The sequence below is a fragment of the Panicum hallii genome, chromosome 7, assembly GCF_002211085.1.
Source record: "Panicum hallii strain FIL2 chromosome 7, PHallii_v3.1, whole genome shotgun sequence".
Classification (NCBI taxonomy): domain Eukaryota; kingdom Viridiplantae; phylum Streptophyta; class Magnoliopsida; order Poales; family Poaceae; genus Panicum; species Panicum hallii.
In genome coordinates, this window is record NC_038048.1 from 38,545,758 (window position 1) to 38,567,725 (window position 21,968).

General features: G+C 53.3%; 5 protein-coding genes and 1 non-coding gene across 8 annotated transcripts; 2 read left to right on the forward strand and 4 right to left on the reverse strand.

The window, feature by feature from the left end:
* Positions 1–519: 519 nt before the first annotated feature.
* Positions 520–2,123, forward strand: LOC112901152 (CLK4-associating serine/arginine rich protein). The gene is made up of 2 exons (XM_025969999.1): positions 520–1,129; positions 1,223–2,123. The coding sequence occupies exons 1-2, from the start codon at positions 1,074–1,076 to the stop codon at positions 1,965–1,967; spliced, it is 801 nt and encodes a 266-aa protein (XP_025825784.1). The 5' UTR covers positions 520–1,073; the 3' UTR covers positions 1,968–2,123.
* Positions 2,124–4,093: 1,970 nt separating this feature from the next.
* LOC112900010 ((+)-neomenthol dehydrogenase) lies at positions 4,094–7,881 on the reverse strand. Its single transcript, XM_025968705.1, has 4 exons — positions 7,829–7,881; positions 7,445–7,706; positions 5,793–5,975; positions 4,094–4,752 (listed from the first exon to the last, which is right to left on the reverse strand). Exons 1-4 carry the CDS (start codon positions 7,864–7,866, stop codon positions 4,351–4,353), a joined length of 885 nt encoding a protein of 294 aa, XP_025824490.1. The 5' UTR covers positions 7,867–7,881; the 3' UTR covers positions 4,094–4,350.
* Positions 7,882–12,006: 4,125 nt separating this feature from the next.
* LOC112900011 lies at positions 12,007–12,903 on the reverse strand. The gene has a single exon (XM_025968706.1). It carries the CDS (start codon positions 12,827–12,829, stop codon positions 12,248–12,250), a length of 582 nt encoding a protein of 193 aa, XP_025824491.1. The 5' UTR covers positions 12,830–12,903; the 3' UTR covers positions 12,007–12,247.
* Positions 12,904–13,533: 630 nt separating this feature from the next.
* On the reverse strand, positions 13,534–13,607 carry TRNAV-CAC. Its single transcript has one exon. It is a non-coding gene; the product is annotated as a tRNA-Val (tRNA).
* Positions 13,608–14,220: 613 nt separating this feature from the next.
* LOC112899847 (serine/arginine-rich splicing factor 6) lies at positions 14,221–21,450 on the reverse strand. 3 transcript variants are annotated; one of them, XM_025968482.1, is made up of 5 exons: positions 21,198–21,437; positions 20,847–20,948; positions 19,963–20,113; positions 19,775–19,821; positions 14,221–14,838 (listed from the first exon to the last, which is right to left on the reverse strand). In XM_025968482.1, the coding sequence occupies exons 1-5, from the start codon at positions 21,291–21,293 to the stop codon at positions 14,542–14,544; spliced, it is 693 nt and encodes a 230-aa protein (XP_025824267.1). In that variant the 5' UTR covers positions 21,294–21,437; the 3' UTR covers positions 14,221–14,541. The 3 variants fall into 3 exon arrangements, with proteins under 3 accessions (XP_025824267.1, XP_025824269.1, XP_025824268.1); XM_025968484.1 differs by having other exon boundaries at positions 14,673–14,833; positions 21,198–21,448; XM_025968483.1 differs by lacking the exon at positions 14,221–14,838 and adding an exon at positions 14,976–15,001 and having other exon boundaries at positions 19,729–19,821; positions 21,198–21,450.
* On the forward strand, positions 17,536–19,128 carry LOC112899846. The gene is made up of 2 exons (XM_025968481.1): positions 17,536–18,519; positions 18,598–19,128. The coding sequence occupies exons 1-2, from the start codon at positions 17,547–17,549 to the stop codon at positions 18,915–18,917; spliced, it is 1,293 nt and encodes a 430-aa protein (XP_025824266.1). The 5' UTR covers positions 17,536–17,546; the 3' UTR covers positions 18,918–19,128.
* Positions 21,451–21,968: the final 518 nt, after the last annotated feature.

The window sequence follows — 21,968 nt, forward strand, 5'->3', positions numbered from 1 at the left end:
CGTTGGTGTGTCATGTGTGGTGGCTGTATCATACGGTCCGTGAGCGCGAGTGCGAAAGCGGCTGCATAGCTTTAGCTCGTTGGGATTTTAGTTTAGGCTCATTTAGCTTCGTTTTGGTTGAGAGGAATCATGGCCAAGGGAAGAAAAAAAATACGGGCACATCGGTGCGTGCTAACATGCATCAGGGAAAAGGGAGGCAGCCAAAAGCACCAAGCAAGCAATGTTGGTTAGTCCTTCTGAAAAGCTCTGGGATGGATCCTTTTTCTTTTTACGATATTGTTATGGGTGTCCTGATGAGATGCGGAAATTCAGCAATGTTGGTTAGTCTCTCCAGAAATCATGGACATTCCTGACATATGCCGATGCATGTTTTCTAGTTCCTACTTCGGGTGTCGTCAATGTATGAATGGCTACATTCACAAGCCGCCAGCAAAGTTTGAAAAGCTGGACGGAAGAGCCTGTTGGACCAACAAAATTACTGAAAATGACTTTAAGTTTTCACAAATTTATATAGTCAAATTCAAGGTACGCTACTGTTTATCAGGCATTTGTTTTTGCTCGCTAATTTAACGCCTTGAACGCAATGGTGGTTGAAAAGCCTGCACTTGTGTCCTTGCTCATACACCTTCTACAGTTCTACTGTCTTGGTACGCCCATCAAACGTTACACTGCCAGGCTTACATCCGCGACACGCGGTACGCAGGGCCAACCGGCCAAGTACTTGGTGGTCTCTCATGCTGGCACGATTCAGTTTCCGAAGGGTCCCCAAAAAAGCCTTCCTTGTTGGGTCATGCCGGCACGCAGCAGCCTTTGACACGCAGAGAGCAGCATGACCAAACTGCCCTCCCGTCCAGGCTCCACGCCCCCCAGAAGAGTCCGGCCTCCCGTCCTTTAACTAACTCCCAGTGCCCTCCATGCCGTGGAAGCTCGCTCGGCTCTCACTCTCACTTGGCTTCCCCATCCACAGGAGAGGGGAATGTAGTAACAGCTTGATGTGACCTCACTTCTCCTCCGCTCCCCTCTCCTCTCTCCTGACTCCTGTCGCCCGACGCCACTGGTCCGCGCCAGCCCAGATGTTTCTCCACTCCCTCCTGGTGCAGAAAATGGCAAAGAACACGCGGCAGCCAAGGTACATTCCTGTCCTCCAGATGCCACGCGATCGTCGCTGCCGGGGAGAATTTTCGTGTCGGCTGACGTGAATCGATGCTCGCCGTGCGTGCAGAAAGGATGGCGGCGCGAGATCGAGCGGCCGGAGGTCCCCGTGGTACCAGCGCGCGGTAGAGGTGCTCCTCCTCGTCTGGAAGCAGCCGGCGCCGGCGCCGGCGACGAAGGCCGCGGCGGCGTCGGGGGTGACGGCGGCCTCCGGCAAGGGCGGTGTGGCGCCGGGGGGACCGGGGCCCGGGCGGCTGCGCAAGTCGTCGTCGCTGAACGTGGCGGCGTCGTTCACGCGGGTGTGCCTGTGCGCGCCCATCTCCTCGTACAACAGCGAGTCGCTTTACTGCTTCCAGGCCGACGCGGCGCCGCGGCGGAGCTACAGCTACCCGCGCGCGTCGTCGGCGTCGGCGTCGGCGTCCGGGTGCGGGGTCAGCCCGCTGGTGGCCCCGCCGCCCGCGGCCGAGCAGGCCGCCTCAGCCGGTGGCCGGGGTCGGCCGGGCGCGGGCAAGGGCGGCGGCGGCGAGGGCGGAGCGCGGCGGGTGTTCCGGGGCAAGTCCCTGACGGACGACATCCTGATGCGGCGGTTCGTGGTGGACGAGGAGGCCACGCGGCGGCGCAACGAGATGGAGGTGATCCGGCGGCGCCACGCGGCGGCCTCCAAGCGCCGGCGGCTGGGCCCCAGCCCGCTCCGCCGGATGGCGCTGGCGGAGTCGGAGTCGGAGGCCGAGGAGGAGCCTAAAGCGGCGCCGGCCGCGCCGGTGCATGCAGCTGGACGGGGAACGGACAATTCCGTCGCTGCGGCAGTAGCGTAGCATGGCGAGGCCTTCCCGTGTGATGGTTTGGATTGGTTTCGCCGTCGCCTCTATTTTTTTCTCTTCTTCCTTTGTCTTCTTCCTCTCCCGCTGTTGCTGCCTGTCATGAGCTGCGAGGAGGAGGAGAATCTGAAGCAACGCACAGTTTTTAAAACAGACTCGACAGCTACAGCCTACAGCGTCGGATGCCGACGACGAGGCGCGCCGCTTGCCTGTGCGCCTGTGAGCTGAGAGCCTGGGACCGCGACCACGTCCACAGCTACTTCGTTTCGTTCGTTCGCGCCTATGCCCCCTCTCTCCGCCGGTCCGGATCGGACCGTCCTTCCGGCGACGCCGACGCGGCCGCCGAACGAGGACGGGCGGCGGATAGGATGATGACGAGCCTCCGTGCGCGCCGTGCGCGGGGGGCGAGACGCGTGCCGTGCGGTGCGGCGCCGAGCGATCGGCGGAGTAAATGAGCGGGGAGGCACCGGCGGCGCAACGGCTAGCCGGTAGCCCGCGCGGCGGGGGACCAGGGGCCTCAGGCGCCCGGGCCCGCGCGGCAGTGAGGCATGCCGCGGCATGCACCTGGTGGAGTGGTGGTAAATGCGCGACGACGCGGGCGGCGCGCCTCGTGTGAGCCCGAGACGAAGACGATCGATCCGTTGGGTACGGTACGGCAGGTGGAGTAGCGGCGCCGGCGCGCGCACCATTAAGGAGAGAACGGTCGGGATCCGGACGCCGTGGTGGGTGGGTGGGCGCCGGCCGCCTGTGGCGCGTCGCGCTGCTCCTCCCCCGGGCGTGCTCGCAGGAGCTAGGTAGGGTGTCACGGTCCCACCCCGCGCGTCTCGTGTGACGTCCGCCACGCTCGCGCGGCGGTGCCATCTTCCAACGTGGCCGCCCGTTTCGCGTCTAGGGAAAAGACAGAGGAGAAGACGCTGCAGCAGGCCGTGCACCGAGAACAGGACGGAACGCGCGGATGGCATCGCTCTGCAGCCTGCAGGGCAGCCGGCCAGGGGGAGAGCGTTTGACCGTCGCCGTCGCCGTACGGCACGCTGTCGGAGACGCGACGCGAGCTTCCAACTTCCATCCACGATCCGTTTCCAGGAATGCCGCGAGGACGAGGACTATAGAAGAGTGTTGGCGTGCATCGCGGGCGGGCGGCCTGGCCCTGCGGAAAAGCAAGAACCGCTTCATCCTCCTCGCGGCTGATCTGATTTTAAAAAGGTTTGGGAGGGAGGGGGGAGTACAAGTAGGTGCTCATGATTGATGTCCCCGTTCTTTTGGGCTGGAAAAGCAAAAGAAGCTCTCTTTCTCTCCTCTCTGCTGATTCTCTGAAGATGGGCAGCTGCTGCACACTGTAGCAGTGTACTAGCCTGCATCGCTGCACCGCCATGGCCCACAAGCCTTTGCCGTCCAGCCTTCCCTGCGTCACCTCGAGTGGGCCCTCGGCTGCTCGCGCGCTTTTCGGAATTAATAGTCGGCGCAGGCAGGCCGTACCGAGTGGAATTTTTAAGCGCGGCGGCCGCGCGGGCCCTTCCCCGGCCGGACTTGCCCGTGGGCTTGTTGTTTTCAGAAAGCCCGGAATCGGGGGCGTCCTGCGCCGCCGCTCGACAAATCTCGCTTGGCGGTTGCGGCCTAGGCTACTACCAGCCACTATTGTTAAATGGGGCTGTGAGAGAGAGGTGATGAGGCGACCACGTTAGACTGGCTTATTATTTCAGAATAGATAAGCTAGCATCTTCTCATGTCACCATCAAACAAGCTACTTACCTTGCTCTAGATGTGATGGGGTTGTCGATTAACAATATCTAAAGTATAGCCTTGTAGGATATCACTTCCACTTGTGTTAGTTGCACCCTTTTTTCTCTCTCTCCAGAAAGCTAAGCCTGCTACCTGCTTTGTGTAGAACTCCTAGGATTTTTCAGAGGAACAGCGTCACTCCTGTACCTACCCTTTTTTTTTATGGATGGAAGGATGTTATTGTGTTTGTAGGATTGACTCAGGATAAGACCAAAATCAGGCCCGGATCGGCATAAACTCTGTAGTTGGGCCAAAACTGCACTGGGTCTCGGCCTGGCTTGACTCGGCCCATTTAAACACGCTCTCCAGTGGAAAAGGGACTGAAGGAACAATCCATGAACGGGTGACGGAAGGTCGGATGCAGAGGCAGCAGACGGACCATTCATGATTCATCCAATGTTCAGAAGTTGACCTAAATCTTACACGGCTAAGCACGCATAGTACATTGGTTGCTGACATGGTTTGGTCGCACTGCTCAACCAAAGCATCTTGGCGGAAATCCAGGCTGCCAGTCACTAGGAGCAGCTAAACCAACGCTACATATATACTCCTGCTGCCGCCATGGCCGGGGCGCGCGGCCGGCGGCGTGTGGCTCGGCAGGTCACAGCTTGGAGTAGAGCTGCGGCGTGCACCACTTGAAGAAGGCCCCCGTGGGGAGCTCGGCGGGCGGCAGCAGCGCGAGCCGCGCGCCGACGTCGGCCACCTCCTCGGCGGTGCGCTTCCCCCAGCCCCTGGTCATGTCGGTGCGCGTGAACCCGGGGCAGAAGCAGTTGACGCTCACGCGGGCGCCGTGCGCCTGCAGCCGCCGCGCCAGCAGCCGGGAGTAGGCATTCAGGGCCAGCTTGGAGACCGAGTAGTCCGTCCACACCTTGGGCCACCCCTGCGCGCCCCACGTCCCGTCCTTCACCTGCGCCAGGAACCGCGACACCATGGCCTCGATCGCCGCCTCCGTCAGGGTCTCCTCGTCCAGGAGCAGCGCCTTCAGGGACGGGTCGCTCACCTTCTGCGTGCACAGAGAATCCATGGACCGAAAGATTCAGTGACAGTGATGGCCGCACAATGACAATCTTCTGCCCTATTATCGCAGGGGCGAAGCCAGGCTAGAAGACCACCGGGGTCTTGTGTAAAATATGATGGGGTCATTAAGAACAACTGATAGCTATCTACAGTGAGTGTCCATTGAATCTTCTAAATTCGTCGGGGTCGGCTGACCCCAGTAACAAGCTGTAGCTTCGCCACTGTATTATCGTCACCATGTCCTCCGTTTCAAATGTGTTACTACTTCCAGGCTCTGCACAATGATGGCCGCATATTTTTCCGGTACAGGAAAAGGGAGGCTAGCGATGTTATTTCTCTGCAATTCAAATGGCATTAGATAGATAGAATTCAGACTTATCAAGATGTCCACAAGTAGGTTGCCCTCGTGGATTCACACTTCAAGGTCATCCAAATTTTCTTTATCTAGCTGCTCCTGTCATTATTAACTGATGTGTTGTTTGATGCCAACACCGATGTTTCGGTTTGGACCAGTAACAACGCGAAGTCAAGAAATAATCATGAAATTAGAGCGCTCACAAAATTCGCTTTACATCTTTAAAGTTTAGCTTGACTCCTAAATGGAGAGGGTAATGACACCGATGGTTTCCACTATTAATTCAAGCTTCTCGAGTGATAAGATTGAGAAGTTGACTACGGGCAACTCTATCTTCCAGAATACTAATGGGGTAGGAATTTTAGTCTTTGGGTCACTATCACCGAACATTTTTTTCCTTGTACCTATAAATGATATGTGAGGTACAACGAAGAAGCACATAAGAGCTACATGATTGCAATCCTCCATCTACTTCTTTTGCACAGGCTAACTCTGTTTTTGCGGCTCCTGAAGTAGTCATTTTATCACTTACAAATACTGTCTAAAAAGTGTGATGGATAGGGTCACAAACTCACAATGCAGCGGTTACATTTATTTATGAACCAAAACTGTACTGGTAACATTGCTAGGCCATCTGAAGAAATAAACGTAAACAGTTGCGGGGCACTTACGTTGAGAAGGCCAAGCTGCGAGCTGATGTTGAGGATCCTGCTGGTGGCCGGCGACTGCCGGAACAGCGGCAGGAGCGCCTCCGTGAGCATCTTGGCGCCGTGGAAGTTGGTCCTGAGGACCGTCTCGGCGTGCTCCACCGAGTTGGTGTCGATCTCGTTGAAGGACACGGCGGCGTTGTTCACCTGCACAGAAACGAACAGAGCAAAAGACAGACACCGGAAAGTTCAGTGACCCCCAAAGAGCAAGCAAAAGTGGAACCGTTGGAGCGGCCTCCAACCGCAACTGCTCTTCCCATGGAGCTTTGGAGGGCCTTAGCAACAATTGGCAACGGCACTAGCGGCCACTGACTTGTGTTTTGGAGTATGGTGGCGCACGACGACGACGACTTTTCCCTCTGCATCGGAGCGTCGAGTCTGAACTGGGTTTGTAGAAAGCTTTCTGATCATATCGGTTTAGTACTTTAGTTGGTGTCTCTATGGGCTACCAGGAAACAGATGGAGACAGATTGGACTGAACCTTGAGAAATCCAAACTCGACCCGACTGGACTGAATGGTACGATCACTAGTAATTCAGGAATGGACCGCCACTAGAGCCATGAATGAATCTATGATTGACGCAGCACACCTAGCCTGAACCTGGCCCAGGCTTCCTGTTCATGCCAATAGCTCAACAGTACACACCTTGGATCACTCTGCTATCGTGCCATCGCATCCAATGATTGGGGTCTCATCTTGTTACAGGGTCACAGCTACGGTGAAAACCTGAAGCCTAGTTCTGTTCGAGTACCATGTTGCACATGCAAGAGGTTGCGAGAATCTGTGTGATCGATCATCGCTATCAATCGATAGTCCGGTGCACGGCCGCGGCCAGAGCCGGCCGAAAGCTACTCGAACCTGAGTAGTAAACCTACGGGATTCCGCGTGCAAATCCTTCACGATCTCTCCAAATCTGTCGTGGTCGAGTACCCAATTTGGTCTCCAGACCCCGGAGCCAATCGCCAAGCTCGCAACCAGCTTACCAGGCGCATGTACACAGCGTGCCAGCTTAATGACGGCAACTTGCCCCCTCGCCAGTCGTCACGGAACAGGCGTCGCTGTCCGGCGCCGGGAGGCGACCGGCGGGCGAGGGAAGGGAGGGGAAGGCCGGAAACCGGAAGGGGCCGGTCGCCGGGCGGCGGCCGGCGTCGCGCCAGCTGGGGCCCCGGCGCGGTTGCCGGCCGCACGCCTCTGCCCTTTCCCTTGGGGCGGCCGGGACGCGAGCGCGACGTGACGGTCTGATTCGTCTGGTCGCTGGCGTGCGCGCCGGGGCCATGTCCATGTTGGCGTGGTGGGACGCCGTCACTGCCGCGGGAGGCGCGGGCGGCAATAATGCTCGCTCGGCGTGTGATGGGAGGCCTGCCGGCTGCCGCCGAAGCTCTGAGCTTGTATTAATGGGTGGCGAGCGACAGGGGGGCATTGGATGGATGCGTGCGCATGGCTGCCGTTGTGTGCGGCAAGCGATGAGGTGGAAGCCGTTCGGGCTGCGGAAAGCGGGAGACCGGGCGGGCAGCTGGTACTGCTGGCTTGCTGCCGAAATTTCGGAGGAGTTGCGCGGAGTTCCTCCGTCCAAAGACGCGGCCGGGAACAAAAGGGGGCTTGCTTGCTTGCTTACCAGGATGTCGAGGCCGCCGACGGTGTCGCGGAGCCAGGCGGCGAACTCGGCGACGGACGCGGCGTCGGAGACGTCGAGCCTGCGGAAGGCGACGGCGAGGCCGCGCGCGCGGAGCGGCGCCGCGGCGGCCTCCCCCCGCGCGCCGTCCCGCGCGGTGAGCACCACGGTGAGCCCGTGCTCGGCCAGGCGCGCGGCGAGGGCGTGCCCGATGCCCCGGTTCGCGCCCGTCACCACGGCCACCGTCTCCCTCGACCACCAGGCCCTGCGCGCAGGCATAGTCATGTCAAGCTCGTTGTCAAGCGTGGCGTGGCGCCGGCGCCAGCCGTGGCGCTGCAGCACACGCTGGACGAGAGAGAGGGAGAGGGAAAGGGCAGTAGATGTTACCCGGCCGGAGGCGACTCCTTGGTGCTCGAGTAGTCCATCGAGCAGGGGACGAGGGAGGCGACGGGGGGCGTGCCGTGAGCTCGGGGGTGGCCGACCGGTGGGAGGCCGTTCGGAGCAGAGAGACGGAGATATTTATACATACACTGGGCCGCTGGGCGCTGGCGCCCTCCGAGCCAGACGGCCGGAGGCTCCGGCTGCAACTGCCGCCTACAGGCACAGGACTTGGGACTCGGGAGCTCGATCGGCTCGGACCCTCGGACACGTCGACCCCCAGAGGCCAGAGCACATGAGTTGCACGTGCCCCGCCCCCTCGCGCTCATACCCGCACCGGCCGGGGTTTTTGGTTTTGCCGAGCTGACGAGCGCGCACGATTGACTACTCAACTGGTGTCCGGTGGTACTGGTATGTACGCGCGCGGCAGCCACTCCGCCGGTGAGCTCACCCTGCCTGCCCCGGCGGGCGTCACCGTGTCACGCTCACGCCTGCAGACAAACAAAGCAAAAGATAAGACCTGGTGGGTGCGGGGATTTGACGGACGAGCGGCGCCGCGCTAGGCGGCCTAGCTAGTGGCGCGCCGCCGCTAGCAAATTCCCAATAGCTAGCTAGTAGCTGCAGCCTGCAGGGCTCGTTCTCCTCCTCGCTCGATGTTCCTACAGGAGCTCGCTGGGGCTGTGTCTGTGCAGCGCCGGCCAGTGCGGTTCGCTAGTCACGTCGGCGATGGCGTGTCCGTGCGCCCCCAAGTCTGGCCACTGGGTCGAACGCCCAGGGAAATGGCGATCAGATCAACCCGGTTCCGTTCCAGCAGCCTTCGATCCATCACTGCACGCTTCGGACGACCTGCCCCCGGACGAAACGGCTGCTTCTGCTTGTGCCCCGTGAAAATCGAGAATAGCGCGAAGCTAGCGTCGCAGAGATCCCGGATCAGCCATGTCGGAGTATTTCTCCAATTCAGATGACGGAGTGCACCCATCTAACTATAGCTTAGCATGAGAAATGCTCGATCTAGAGGCGTATGAACACGAGTAGCACATACGGGTTTAGGGTGGTTCAGACCGTCGGACCATAATACCCTACGTCCACTGTGTGATGTATTGCTTGTAAGTTTGGGGGAGAAACTCCTGGCCCTGCGTGAGTGTGAACCTTTGTGTGTGTTTTCTAACATGCGCGCTCTCTCTTTTATAGGCTTAAGGGGAGCGCGTATACTGAGCGGGGCCCCGACAGGTGGACCCGGCAATATATTAAATAATGTACACATTGGAGTCTTAAATGCCTCAGATCCGGAGATCTTCCTCGTCAGCCTCAGTGCGTATCCTCCGTCTGGATATGGTCTCGTGCCATTTTGCTAGCATAGGGTCTGCTGCCGTTGACATACGTAGGGGGAATCATGTTGTTGGTGCAGAGTCAGCTCCCGCTGATAGACGAAGGGGATATACTGACCTGCTGAGATGTAACCTTTGCGCACTGTAGCAGCGTACACTGTAGCCTTCCTGCAGCAGATCATAATAACTCTTCGCCCACGCGCGCGGTGCTGCGATGTGACCATACGTCCCCATGTCCTGCGCGCCGCCTTGGTAACTCGCGGGCTTACCGTGCTGTCATCCATACCTGCCCAACGTGTCAGAGGTCAGCCCATGCCCTTATCTTGGGCACGCGCACCCCAACCACCCGCATTTAATACGGTAGTTGGGCTGGCTTCTCGCAGAAGGCTAGTATCCACCGGACATGTGGCCGTGCTGATTTAGCGGCCGCTTCCTCAGGGGCACGTGGTGGCACCGGACCCCCTCCCTGGTGGGATGGGAGGTCTGGGCCCCCCTGGCTGGCCTAGGCGCTCAGGCCTCCTGGGGATCCGGCTTCCACACGTGGGGGCCAAGACCATCCCGCGGTGGTCCGGATCCGTGGTAGCTGTTCCTGAGCACTTCGTTCTTGCGGGCATGTGAAGGCACCGGATCTGCTAATACGTGGAGGAGATCCGGAGACCGTGCCCCTAGTTGTCAGGTCCAGGCGTTACGTCCTGTCGTCCAGAAGCCCAGAAGCTTAGTACGAGGTTACGGATAACCTCGTACCCCTCGAGCTGGATGCACCGGTAGGAGGTACCTGTTTGTATGTACTGTCATGCCATGTGATAACCGTTTATTTCATCGTCCGCAGCCACGCAGGCGCAGGCCAGAGGCACATCTTGTCCCCCGTTATACACTGGACAGGATTCTCTACAGTACTGCTCTCAGCGGTTGAGCTACTGACATGTGAACCCGGAGAAGTTTTGGCCACGATACCTCCTCGACCACCGCACCAATGCCACTTCTCTTCTTACTCGGAGAAGTTTTGGCCACGATAACCAGACCCTTTTTACCTCCAAAAAGCTGAGCTCAAGAAGCCCTTTTACTTGTGAGGCTTTTGGTCTCGGGCAACCGGACTCTACGCGCCGGCCTGGCACGATAGGTGATACTGGTTAGGCACCTACAAAGTACAAAGCGTGGTACTGAGAAATAGGGCACAGTAGTTAATCCTGACCGGCAAGTGGGATTCACCGTCACGCGCCGGCATTAGAATGTTAGGTGATCGCTATTAGCGTAGCGCGGCACCACTGGCCGCCGAGGGTGGCCGGAGATGGCATAGTTTAGTGGCGGCGCCGACCATGCGTTCGGTGACCTCGGCATAGAAAATGCGCCGTCGTGGAGCAGGTCGACGATGATGCCTGATCCAAATCCAGCTCAAAGCCTGAAAGTACTTGCCTAACCGGGGCAGCAGGGCTCTCTGCCCGTGTCAGCTCAACTCGGGAACACCGTGTCCCAATCCCGATCGCCCGGCCGGTACCCGAAACTGGATCCCCGGACGCCCAGCAACCACCCCGCCTTCTCCGTGGCCGCGACATCGGCTGCCAATGCCAGTGAATGATTTGGGATTTGGCGGCGGCACATGGACGGGGCGTGTGATCAGGCTAGCTGGTCTGAAATGAGACGCCTGACGGAGACGCGGGTTCGGTGATCGCAATTCCCAATTCCCAAACAAGAAGGTCACTGTCACGGGTGCCGGCCTGCCGGCCCTCGCCATGCCCCGCCGAATCGGAGCTCGTGGCTGCCCTGGCCCGAGCAATCCCGGGGCACCAGAGCAGCTGCCCGCGAGGCTAGTGGCGAGACCTGCGACCACTTAGGCGTCACGCCGCGCACGTAGCCCGCCGCAACACGGTACGGCTCGTCAAAGCCGGCATCACCATCGCCCATCGGGGCTAAGTTTCCTCGAGTGAACGCGTCCAGGCCGGGGTCGGTATCAGCGGACTTCCCGGTCCGGGGCTAGAAATTACCCTCCTTTCTGCGGTCACCGATGAGAGGTTGCTCCACCTCCGTCAAAGAAGAAACTTCGGCTTGGAGGGAAGCGTGCCTCTGGTCTGGTCAGTGTCCAGAGAGAGAGTTATCCAGGCCAGCATCCAAGCAAGGTCCGGTCAGCGTCCAAGTCTTCTAACCTCGGCTGCAGGGCAGCCACACCACACGTACGGGAGGGGTTGGGCTTCGTCACCTGTCAAAGATGTTCGGCCGTGATGGCTCGGTGGTTTGGCCAATTTGTTGTTGCCTGATAGGTCACGGAGTTAGCTGATGTGCCTGTCTGCTGTCTCTTCTTTCTTGAAAAGGGGATTGCTGCTGACTCGAGCGCTGTCTTTCTCGAACCCAACTTTGAGGAAAGAAGGTACGGGCAATCTACGGCTGAATTCGAATGTATGGGAGATACCGAACAAGAGATGAGGGAGGTGGTTCGCTTAAGAAGCCTGGACAAGTAGTGTCGTGGGGAGAAATCGCTGTCACTGTCTTTACTTTGTCGAAGAAGGGATCACCGTATCTGTGACCGGCAATCAGAACTTCAGAAGAGTGAAATTTCACCTTGGGTGTCTCCCACGCATCTGATGGTGCTTGCCACTTCGTCTGTTTCAGGTACATGAAAAAGAATTCCGGATGAGCACACTGTTGTTTTAGATCAAAACTTGATGATTTGAGATTTGAGCGACGGATTTTAGTGAGATGCAACACCTTCAGGGTCGTCGCATTCCAGAGTTCAGAGCCAGTCGCAAATGTGCTACTGAAACTTCAGCTCACGTCAGGACATTCAGGCACACAATGTTTTGGTTCAGAACTCCTCAGAAATTCAGGGTCAATCACTGCTTTGGAGGCACAAGAGACGACGAGGAGTTGATTTGACTGCAATCTCACGTTCATAATATGTAGTCGCATTACAACATGACAATATGATGATATTACAGAGCACACCACATAAAACCAACCAATGAACGAATAACAATGTCTCATCCCATCCCCACGCACATAGTAGTTCTATCAGTAGAACAACAACACTCGACACTATCCCAAGAACTCACGGTTCTCAGTTCATCTTCCTGCGACCGGGAAGCGAAGGCGGCGGATTCACGACGCTTCAGACCTGGAATGGCCACGGCCAGGTGCCCGCGCCGTCCTCGCCGCCGACCTTGGCGCTGCGGCGCAGCGGGTTGCCGCCGCACTCCCTGTCGACGTAGGCGTAGTACCTGAGGACGAAGGCGAGCGCGAGCGCGACCCACTCGAGGCAGAAGATTGCGACGCCGAGGCCGCCGACCATGCGGAGGATGACGGCGCCGTCCTCCTCGCGGACGTACGACTTGAGCCCGTCGGAGAGGAAGTCGGCGGTGCGGGAGAAGGCGAGCACGGCGGCGGCGCCCTGGAGGATGGAGACGAAGACGGTGGCGGACATGTGGGCGGTGTAGCAGCGGCCCCGGGGCGGGTCGGGCGCCGCGATGACGGCGCAGCCGGCGACGGCGGCCGCCACGGTGAGCGCGTGGAGGAGGATGAGGAGGAAGCCGTCGACGGAGGGGACGAGGCGGAGCGACAGCGTGAGGAAGCCGCACCCGGAGGCGCACCCCAGGATGAGGTAGTTGGAGACGAGGAACGCGCGGCGCGCGCGGCGGTGCTGCGGGGAGGCGGTGTCCCTCGCCGGGGGCGCGATCACCGACAGGCCGCCCATGGTCGCTGCGAAGGAGAGTGGAGGGACGGGAGGGGTGCAGGCCGCGAGGTGCAAGGAGAGGGGGAGGGCAGTGGAGTGAGTGTGAGGTGAGGAGGAAGGGCAATGGCGGAGAGGTTTAAATGGGGGTGGGGGATTGGATCCGACCGTTTGAGGAGGAGACGGGGACGGGCGCAAGGCAGCGCGCGCAACGGCTAGTTCGGAAAGCGAGGCGCGGCCGGCCGTTGGAGGCGCGCGGCCAGGCTGGCTTTCACCGTGGCGTGGAATGGACTGGAGCGCGCCGGGCCCGCGTGTCGGTAGCGGCGCCTCGCAGCGGGGCATCTTCTTCCCGTTGCCTGCCTGCGACCTCGGCAGCTTCTCGGGGTGGGCCCGCTTCAGAGAAGAAGAAGCTTCTCGTGAGCCGATTGTTTGATTTGGAGGAATGGAGAGGTCCAGAGGTGGAGGAGAGCTGGGGAATGGAGATCCGAGCAGTGTCAGCGCGTTCTAGAGCTTGGCGCTAGCGGTCGACGTGGGGCCATGTGTGACTAATGTGTGGAGGGCCTGGGCCTGGTTTCCGTACAAATCTATATGCATCCTCTCTTGTGTGGACCACCGGATCGAGCCCACGGAAGTGATAAATGCTAGGCCCAGGAAGAAATAATATATTTTCTTCAAGAAAAAAGAAGACTTAATATCAAGCCGCAGCAGCAAAAAGAAAGAAAAACTAATGTCTGAGCCCAGGTTCGAACTGGGGACCTTTAGTGTGTGAGACTAACGTGATAACCAACTACACCACCCAGACGTAGTTGTTAGACGAATCAAGGAAGCATTCTTATCGAAAAATTACTCTATCACTGGAACTCACAACATAATAAATTAATATTTTTTCATAAATCTTTAACATAATTTAGATCATATTGCGGAGAGACTATTAACAGCAGAACTTAATAGAATACCAAATGGGGCAATTGTATGATTGTCCCTAACCTTTGTAATGCAATTTTGTGATCTGTCCTCGATTTTGCACGTACGGTATAATTTTACATGCCATTTTATAAGATCATAATTCACTAAATTACTAACTGAAGTACTTAATCAGACGTATAAATTTTTCCTCGTAGTTCAATGTAACAAAGAAATATGTTTATGGCTTCTAGCAGAGTTAGGTTTGACAATTGACCTGGTTATTCAGCTTACGGGTATGTAGTAGGATGGTGGAGCTATCTCTAGCAACGGCCCTGTTTAGAGCAATAGCAATTATAGCCGTATATCAGAAGATTGGCCTGTGGCTTACTATTCAAGGTCCAAAAACAAACTATCTGCAAGCACCTTCTGTGAGAGCATAATCTGTTACAGATGGGCACGTGCTTCCTCGCTGAGGTAGCCGGCCCGGCCAATACCTGAAACACACAAAGGAAGCAAGGGCTTTGAAGTTGAAGTAAAAAACATAGCAGTTCGAATTACCAATGTTTCAAATACCGGCACCAAATCCTAGGCACAACAATTTAGAACAATTGACTTGCACGCTGCGTACAAGTCGCATGACACCACACAAATTTAAACGAGCCCTCCAATAGTTCATAGCACTCTCTTCAACATCATGGTAACCGGAACTCTCGAACATTCCGAAGTTTCTGAATTCAATGGTACATCCACATCCACTGATGTATGATTCAAATTGATTCCAGGAGTAATCTAATCGGTTGAGGCATCTCTTGGGTACAGTATCCATGCCTTTACTTCCCAAAGAATTTAGAGAGGCGAACTGGGCCTTCTCCCTCACTATCACTGCCGGCGTGCTTGGACCTTGACCGCTGCTTCTTTTCTTTCTTTGTTCTCTTCGACCTCGACCGTGATCTGGACTTCCTTGAACCTCTGTCCTCATCGTCGCTGCTTGATGATTCTGATGACGAGTCCTTCTTTGTTCTCTTTGATCTTGACCGTGATCTGGACTTCCTTGAACCTCTGTCCTCATCATCGCTGCTTGATGATTCTGATGATGAGCTGGAACTAAACTCCGAAGAACTTCTGTGCTGTTATAAATGTAAGTGTGAGCATATCAAACAAATTTAAAACATCGCAGTAAGCAAATGTGCTCATGAGACTCATTTTGGTGGTATGATCTTTTGTTTTGTTAGGCCAACTCTTCTAGGGAAGTAATATCCCAAATTTATATATGTTTACATTAGGTGAAATCTTTGTTATCCTAAACGTAATTAAACGGCCGTTTAAACCCGTCTAAACGGTAAACGCGGCCTTAACGTTCTGTTTAGGGCCTGGGCGGAAAAAAAACGGTTGACCTGTGTAAACGGTCAACGGGGGTTTAAACGGCTGAAACGGCCGAAACGGAACGGTTGCGGTACGTTTTTAAACGGCGTTTTGGGCGTTTAGTGCTCCGTTTAGGCGTTGGACTGGGGCGCGGGAAAGGCACAGACGCAACGGTCTTTGGCGGGCTAGCCCAAAAGCTAGCACGCACGCCCTCCTTTTTCCTTCTCCCAGCCGAAGCTCGTCCGCTCCCTTCTCCCAGCCGCCGCTCGTCTCGCTCCCTTCTCCGTCGCCCAGCTCGCCGGCCAGAGGCAGGGGCTCGCCCGGCAGGAGGAGGACGCAGGAGGAGGAAGGGGCGCGGCGCCGGAGGAGGAAGGGGCGCGGCCGCGGAGGAGGAGCCGGAGGAGGAAGGGGCGCGGCCGCGGAGGAGGAGGAAGGGGCGCGGCCGCGGAGGAGGACGGAGGGGCGCGGCCGCGGAGGAGGAGGGAGGGGCGCGGCTGCGGAGGAGGGAGGGGCGCGGCGCCGGAGGAGGAAGGGGCGCGGCGCGGAGGAGGCAGGGGCGCCGGAGGAGGAAGGGGCGCGGCGCGGAGGAGGCAGGGGCGCGGCGCAGGAGGAGGCAGGGGCGCCTCACGGAGGAGGGAGGGGCGCGGCGCGGGAGGAGGAAGGGGCGCGGCGCCGACGAGGCAGGGGCTCGGCGCGGAGGAGGCAGGGATCCTCCATTGCCAGGTACGGCTCCTCTCCCTTGCAATGGATATGTTGAACTAATCTTCAGTGAAGCTTTATAATGCTTATCCACAATAGGTGGTAGTGATTTCCTCACAGTCCTAGTGGAAACAGTCATCCACCAAGTACATGTAGATGGTCTTTGAATTTATCTCTGTATATTTAAGGATAGTTTAGTTGAGACTTGAGAGTGCTACTTGCATGAAACAGAAATCTTGTCAACTTCAATAGCATCGTATCAGGAGCTGATTTAAGTAGATGGAGGGACATTCTACTTTACACTTCAAAATTAGGAAGTGCAATGCTTTGGATAAGCATGAGTTAGTGGCTGACCAGGAAGGCCACATTACTCTAGCTCCACATTGTTAAACGTAGTAGCTATAAAGGCGGAAAGTGCTCCTTTAGCTTTTTGTAAAGGCAACCTTTTCCCCCCTATTGTTTATCAGTAGACTTAGACACTTAGTTCCATATCACTTACTGAATATTATTTGTTGATAAATTATCACTTAATGACACTTACACACCAGGTTTACTCCTACATAGCTGAAAATTTGTTACTACCTGCTATTGGAGAAACTGAAAGTACAAAAACCAATGAAATAACGAATGAAAATCAAATGGCAAAGATGATAAGGTAAATTTTGTACGATGTAAAAGAGGTGCTCAATATTTATACTAGTGTACCCTCAATTGTAAAAGAGATACTCAATAGTTCTTGCCCCTGACAGTCCAGTTTGATGATCCAGCATATATTAGTGTAGTTGTAGGTCTGATTGTAGTTCTTACCCCTGATGTTCTTGCTCCTTATTATTGATGTGTTGTTGCTTGCATGCTCACCTGCAGGATGTCATCCGCTGCCTCCAATCCATCCTCTACGCCAGTGGACAAGCCACCACTTAAGAGGAATTCCGATGACATAGGGTGGGAGTATGGAATTCTTGTGAATCCAGCTGACTTGAATGTGATAAAATGCAATCTATGTAGTATGGTTGTCAAGGCTGGGATTTATAGGCTCAAGCTACATATTGCTGGCATAAAAGGGCAAGTCCGGGCATGCCCCAATGCGACTCCAGAGGATAGAGAGAAGTGCAAGAAAGCAATTGAAGATTCCAGGAAAGCTAAAATGGCTAGGCTATCAGATAAACAAGAGGTTAGAGATGCCGTTGCGGATGATATGGACACAGATGATGGCACAGGCCTTGATGACCTTGGCAGCTCTGAACCACGGGCAGTGGGTCCTATGGACAAGTTCACAATGCCTCTTCACTCTAGTTCTTTGTGTTCCACACAAAGAAACCTTCACCAGCAAAAAATTTCTGAACATCTAATGAAAGAAAGATTGCACAAGTTGAAGAGATATATTGCAAGATGGATGTATGTGCAAGGTGAATGGATTATTTTTGGTTGGATCTTGTTATATCTTATTGATGTGTTTGCTGAATTTTGAAGGGACTAACCTTCTACTTTAATTTCAGGAATACCTTTCAATGCGATAAATTGTGATGAGTTTGACCAAGTGTTGGAAGCTGCTGGCCGCTTTGGGCCAGGTGCAAAGAAGCCTTATCAACATGAGCTGCGGGAGAAACTACTGCATGAGGAAGTGGAAGATACAAAGAAGATGGTTGCAGATCATGCACAAGAATGGAAAAGAACTGGGTGCTCTATTATGACTGATGCCTGGACAGATCAAAAGAGGAGGAGCATCATGAACTTGTGTGTGAATTCTTGCATTGGAACATCTTTTGTTGAGTCAATGGAAGTCTCAGCTGAGTCACACACAGGGGAATTCATTTTTGAGTTTGTGGACAGGTTTATTGAGAAGCTTGGGGCTGGGGCGGAACACGTTGTGCAAGTGGTCACAGACAATGCTTCAAATAATATGGCAGCCAAGGATCTGCTTTATATCAAGAGACCCCATATATTTTGGAGTTCATGTGCCAACCACACTATAAACTTGATGCTTGAAGGAATTGGGAAGATGAAAAAGTTCAAGACCATACTTGATTCAGCAAAAGATCTAACCATATTTATTTATGCTCACCACAATACGTTGTCTTTGATGAGGAAATTCACAAAGAAGAGAGACATAATTAGGCCAGGTGTGACCAGATTTGCCTCAGCCTTCCTAACTTTGCAAAGCTTGTATGAGAAGAAAGATCAGCTAAGGATGATGTCTCAAAGTGAGGAATGGGAGAAAATTAGCCATGTCAAGAAAAGCACTAAAGGTGTACTAGCCACAGCCACATTGGTGAAGCCTACTTTCTGGAATGGTGTTAGTCTTTGCTTGAGAGTATTTGAGCCATTAGTTAAAGTTCTTCGCATGGTTGATGGGGACGTTAAACCATCAATGGCTTGGCTATATGGTGAAATTCTTAAGGCTAAGGAAGAAATGAGGATGGCTGTAGGAAATGTGGACAAGACTGGGACTGGTTTGTACAAGAGTATCATAGAAGTTGTGGATGGAAAAATGAAGAATCGATTGGATTGTCCTATTCACATGGCTGCATATTGCTTAAATCCCTATTATAGCTACAACAAGCCCTCCATCTTTGACAGTGAGCATGTCATGGATGGCTTTATTGCAGCTGTTGAAACATTCTACCATGGTGATTATGACAAGCAGAATCAAGTGCTCAATGATGACTTTCACAAGTTTAAAGATAAAGTTGGACATTTTGGAAAAAAGGTAGCTCAGGCTGGCTGCAAGGATTATGATTTCAGTCCAGGTATTTAAGTTATTTGCATCAAATTTGATTGTTGGCTGTTGTGTAAACTATAAAATCTTAACATTTGTTCTTGTGCAGCTAAGTGGTGGTCAAATTATGGAACACAAGTTCCAACACTGCAGAAGTTTGCTATTAGAATCCTCTCTTTGACATCAAGTGCTTCAGGTTGTGAAAGAAATTGGAGCTGCTTTGAAGGGGTAAGTCTGCATGTTCAATTCAGCATGTGTCATGTTTTTTCAGCCACTCTAATGATTTTAATATATTGTAGATCCATACAAAGAAAAGGAATAGGCTCACATGTGAGAGAGTTGAACAACTTGTCTTTGTTAGATTCAATCATCTTCATGCAAAGAGAAAAAATAAAGCCAAAAAGAATAAACAGGCAGATCCTCTTGTAGCAACCGATGCAACCTTTGCTCAAGGATGGATGGTTCAAGGTGCAGATGAAGAAGGGACTGATGTTGAGCCTGTTACAGGTCTGACATGGAAATTAATTGCTGACACATGTGGTGCTGAGGAGGTCACAAAACTCCGTAAGAGTGCAAGATTGGCTCATGCAAGAGAGGTTCAAGAAGAACCCAAGTCCGATAGTGATGAAGAACCGATAAATGAGGAAGATATTGAGTTTGAGTCTGATCAAGATAATGTGGTCACAACTGGATATGAGCAAGAGGGGGAGGAAGACAGTGACGGTTGATGGGCTAAGCTTTAAGCTTTAGCACTATCTATTTATCTTCATCGTTTATTAAGAACTATTGCTTTATTTCTAAGAACCATGATATGCTATATTCAATGTGGTGTTTGGTTTGTAAGAATTATGAACTAAGAACTATCTACGTTTATGCATTGTGGATGATGTTCGATGTGTCCCTCATTCATTTTCTATGTTATTTTCTGTTTGTCATCATTGAAGTGAGCATATTTGATATTGTTTTATCTTGATGAAATGTACAAGTATACATGCCACTTACTAACAATTCTCCCTTTTTTTTCCAGGTACATGTCTCAAGTTGGGAGGATATCAAAAGGTTCATGTTTACTTCACAAAAGGTTAGTACAAATCTACTTAATCTTGCTGAAAATTGTGCTACAGTATAAAACCGTTTAGGCCGTTTAATTCCGTCTAAACACGTCTAAACACGTTTAAACTCTAAACGGCACCTCGCCGTTCGTCTACCGTTTTGCGTCTAGGAAAACATTGGGTGAAATCGTAACAATGATATCCATAAGTGAGCAGATCAGAAGTTGAGTTTACCTTTCTCTTCTTTTTACTTCTTTTCTTTGCATCCTTATCCTTTCTCTCTGTTTTCAGAATTCTTTGTCAGAACTCAGAATATCCATCTTAAATATGAAATAAATTTAAGAAACGGGAGAATAATGGAATGATTAAGAGTCTAATGCACAAGACTGCAGGAAACATCATCTTGCATGTTGCCCATTTACCTTTCTTGGAAGAAGATGATTTTGAGTCTGACCTAGAGTGATTTCTTCCATGTGCTAGCTTCAGAGCTCTTTCTGCATCCAGTTGAGCTCTGTACTCCCTCATCATTTTATCTTTGTCAGCCTCCAGCTCACCCCTTTTCAGTTCATCTTCCTAAAAGGGACCAAGAATATCAGGAATAACTACATTAGTACTGATAAAACCCTTTGATGATTACAGTACAATCTTGAAGTAACTACACATGCTCTGTCAACATGAACAGTCACCATATGTTTAGTGGCACTGAATGCAGAAAAGCTGACAATTGTTGAAAAGGCATAGATTGGTCTTTTTGGAATAAGGTTTGTCTACCTGAACACTACAGCCAAGAACTAGAATAAATTCAAAATTTGCATTATCCAAACCAAATTTACACGTCAATCAAGGAAAATGGCCTGCTAGAATATTATGGTAGAATACTGTTGATTCAAGCAATGATGCGTGAAAGTAGCATTTACTTTGTGTGACAATGTCTAACAATGAAGAACCGTAGTCTGCAAGCTAAAAGAGAGGTGACCATAGATTGAATGGCATAGGTAACGAACATGTACCGGCAGCTAGTGTAAACTCCAGGTTGTAATTCTCCAACCATACTAATTGTGCTTTCCTACATTATTAGTCTATCATATGAGCTAGAAAGGCAATATGCGTTTCCAAGCTTAGATGAGCAAATTAGGATCACCAACGCAAGGCAAAGATGATTCAGCACTGTGGGAGCATGTGGAAACACTTACTATTGGAGTGTAGGAACGTAAGCCGTGCAAGCAAGACACGCACTTAAGCTAATGCAAAGGAATATTTCAAAAGAAGCTAATGCAAAGGAAGTGATGTGGATGTGCCACCGTACCTTCTGCTTCTTCTTGAACTCCTCCCAGGTGACGGTGTGCGTCTTGTTGAGGCTGGCCAGGCGCGCCGCATGCCACTCTGGAGAATGAAATGAACCGTCCGTCTGCGACGGCCCTCGTTAGCCAAAGTTCTCTCCCTTTTTTTTTCCTTCGGAGAGGGGTGGGTGGGTTGGTGGAGGGTTAACAAAAATTTCTCTGAACAGATACTCTATCGAATAATAGCATACTATGTCTAATACCGCCGCGGAAATCATCAGATCAGGATGGGTCGCGGCCCTGGAGCTCAGAAGGGCAGGGGGCAATCAGAGATCTGCTAGGGGGGAGGGGGAAAACGGGGGAGGAAAGGGACCGACCATGCCGTCTTCGGGGGCGTCCGCGGCGCCGGGCGCGCCGGAGGAGGAGCCCAGCCGCGACCGCTGCATCGCCTTGTACGCCTGGTTCTTCCCCATCTCGTCTCCCTCGCCGCCGAGCCCGGCGAGCCCAGATTGGAACCCGAAGGGGAGGAGCCGCGGCGGCGAGTGGAGATCCCCTTCTCTCTGCCTCTCGACTGGTCTGGTGGCACGCGCCTCTGCCGTGAGTTATGACTCTGGATGATGGCGATAAGGCGACCGAGGAGAGACGCACAGGGAGAAAGGAAGGAGTATCCTTTTTTGTGGGCCAGTGGTTTAATCTGAGCCGCTGGTTCTACGATCCGCCGGTCCGCAGTGGTGTATGGATGCTATCGCACGATTGTTCCGACTTAAAAAAACTCTCTTTCAAAAAAAAAAAATAAAATAAAAGCTAAGCCTATTCCTTAAGGGGAAAAACACAGCCTTGTTTTTTTTAAAAAAAAACTTTAACCTCTCATAAGGATCCAATATTTAGGGTTTATGATGAATATACTACTTTGTGCGGGAGTGGGACAGAAAGAAAGTTCATTAAACCACTAGTGCCGCTTAATCACGGGCAACTAAGTCCTTGATGCCTGCTGTCAAGCTGTCCAAAATAAGATCGGCTTGCATAAGATGATAAGATAGCGTTTATGATGAATATACTTCGCAGCGGTAGACGAGGGTGCGTTTGAACAGAGATGGGAGTTTGAAGCTGTATAGATGGATCACCTGCCTTTTGTACATCTGATATAC

Coding starts and splice junctions, on each gene's coding strand:
- LOC112901152 (XM_025969999.1), top strand. CDS start 1,074: ATGTTTCTCCACTCCCTCCTGGTGCAGAAAATGGCAAAGAACACGCGG. Junction 1,130..1,222: donor AAGAACACGCGGCAGCCAAG/GTACATTCCTGT, acceptor CCGTGCGTGCAG/AAAGGATGGCGGCGCGAGAT.
- LOC112900010 (XM_025968705.1), bottom strand. CDS start 7,866: ATGGACTACTCGAGCACCAAGGAGTCGCCTCCGGCCGG. Junction 5,976..7,444: donor TCGGCGGCCTCGACATCCTG/GTAAGCAAGCAA, acceptor GTTTCTGTGCAG/GTGAACAACGCCGCCGTGTC. Junction 4,753..5,792: donor CGCAGCTTGGCCTTCTCAAC/GTAAGTGCCCCG, acceptor CTGTGCACGCAG/AAGGTGAGCGACCCGTCCCT.
- LOC112900011 (XM_025968706.1), bottom strand. CDS start 12,829: ATGGGCGGCCTGTCGGTGATCGCGCCCCCGGCGAGGGACACCGCCTCC.
- LOC112899846 (XM_025968481.1), top strand. CDS start 17,547: ATGGAAGTCTCAGCTGAGTCACACACAGGGGAATTCATTTTTGAGTTT. Junction 18,520..18,597: donor GGATTATGATTTCAGTCCAG/GTATTTAAGTTA, acceptor GTTCTTGTGCAG/CTAAGTGGTGGTCAAATTAT.
- LOC112899847 (XM_025968482.1), bottom strand. CDS start 21,293: ATGGGGAAGAACCAGGCGTACAAGGCGATGCAGCGGTCGCGGCTGGGC. Junction 20,949..21,197: donor ACGCCCCCGAAGACGGCATG/GTCGGTCCCTTT, acceptor GGGCCGTCGCAG/ACGGACGGTTCATTTCATTC. Junction 14,839..19,774: donor GAAGTAAAAAGAAGAGAAAG/GTAAACTCAACT, acceptor CATTTATAACAG/CACAGAAGTTCTTCGGAGTT.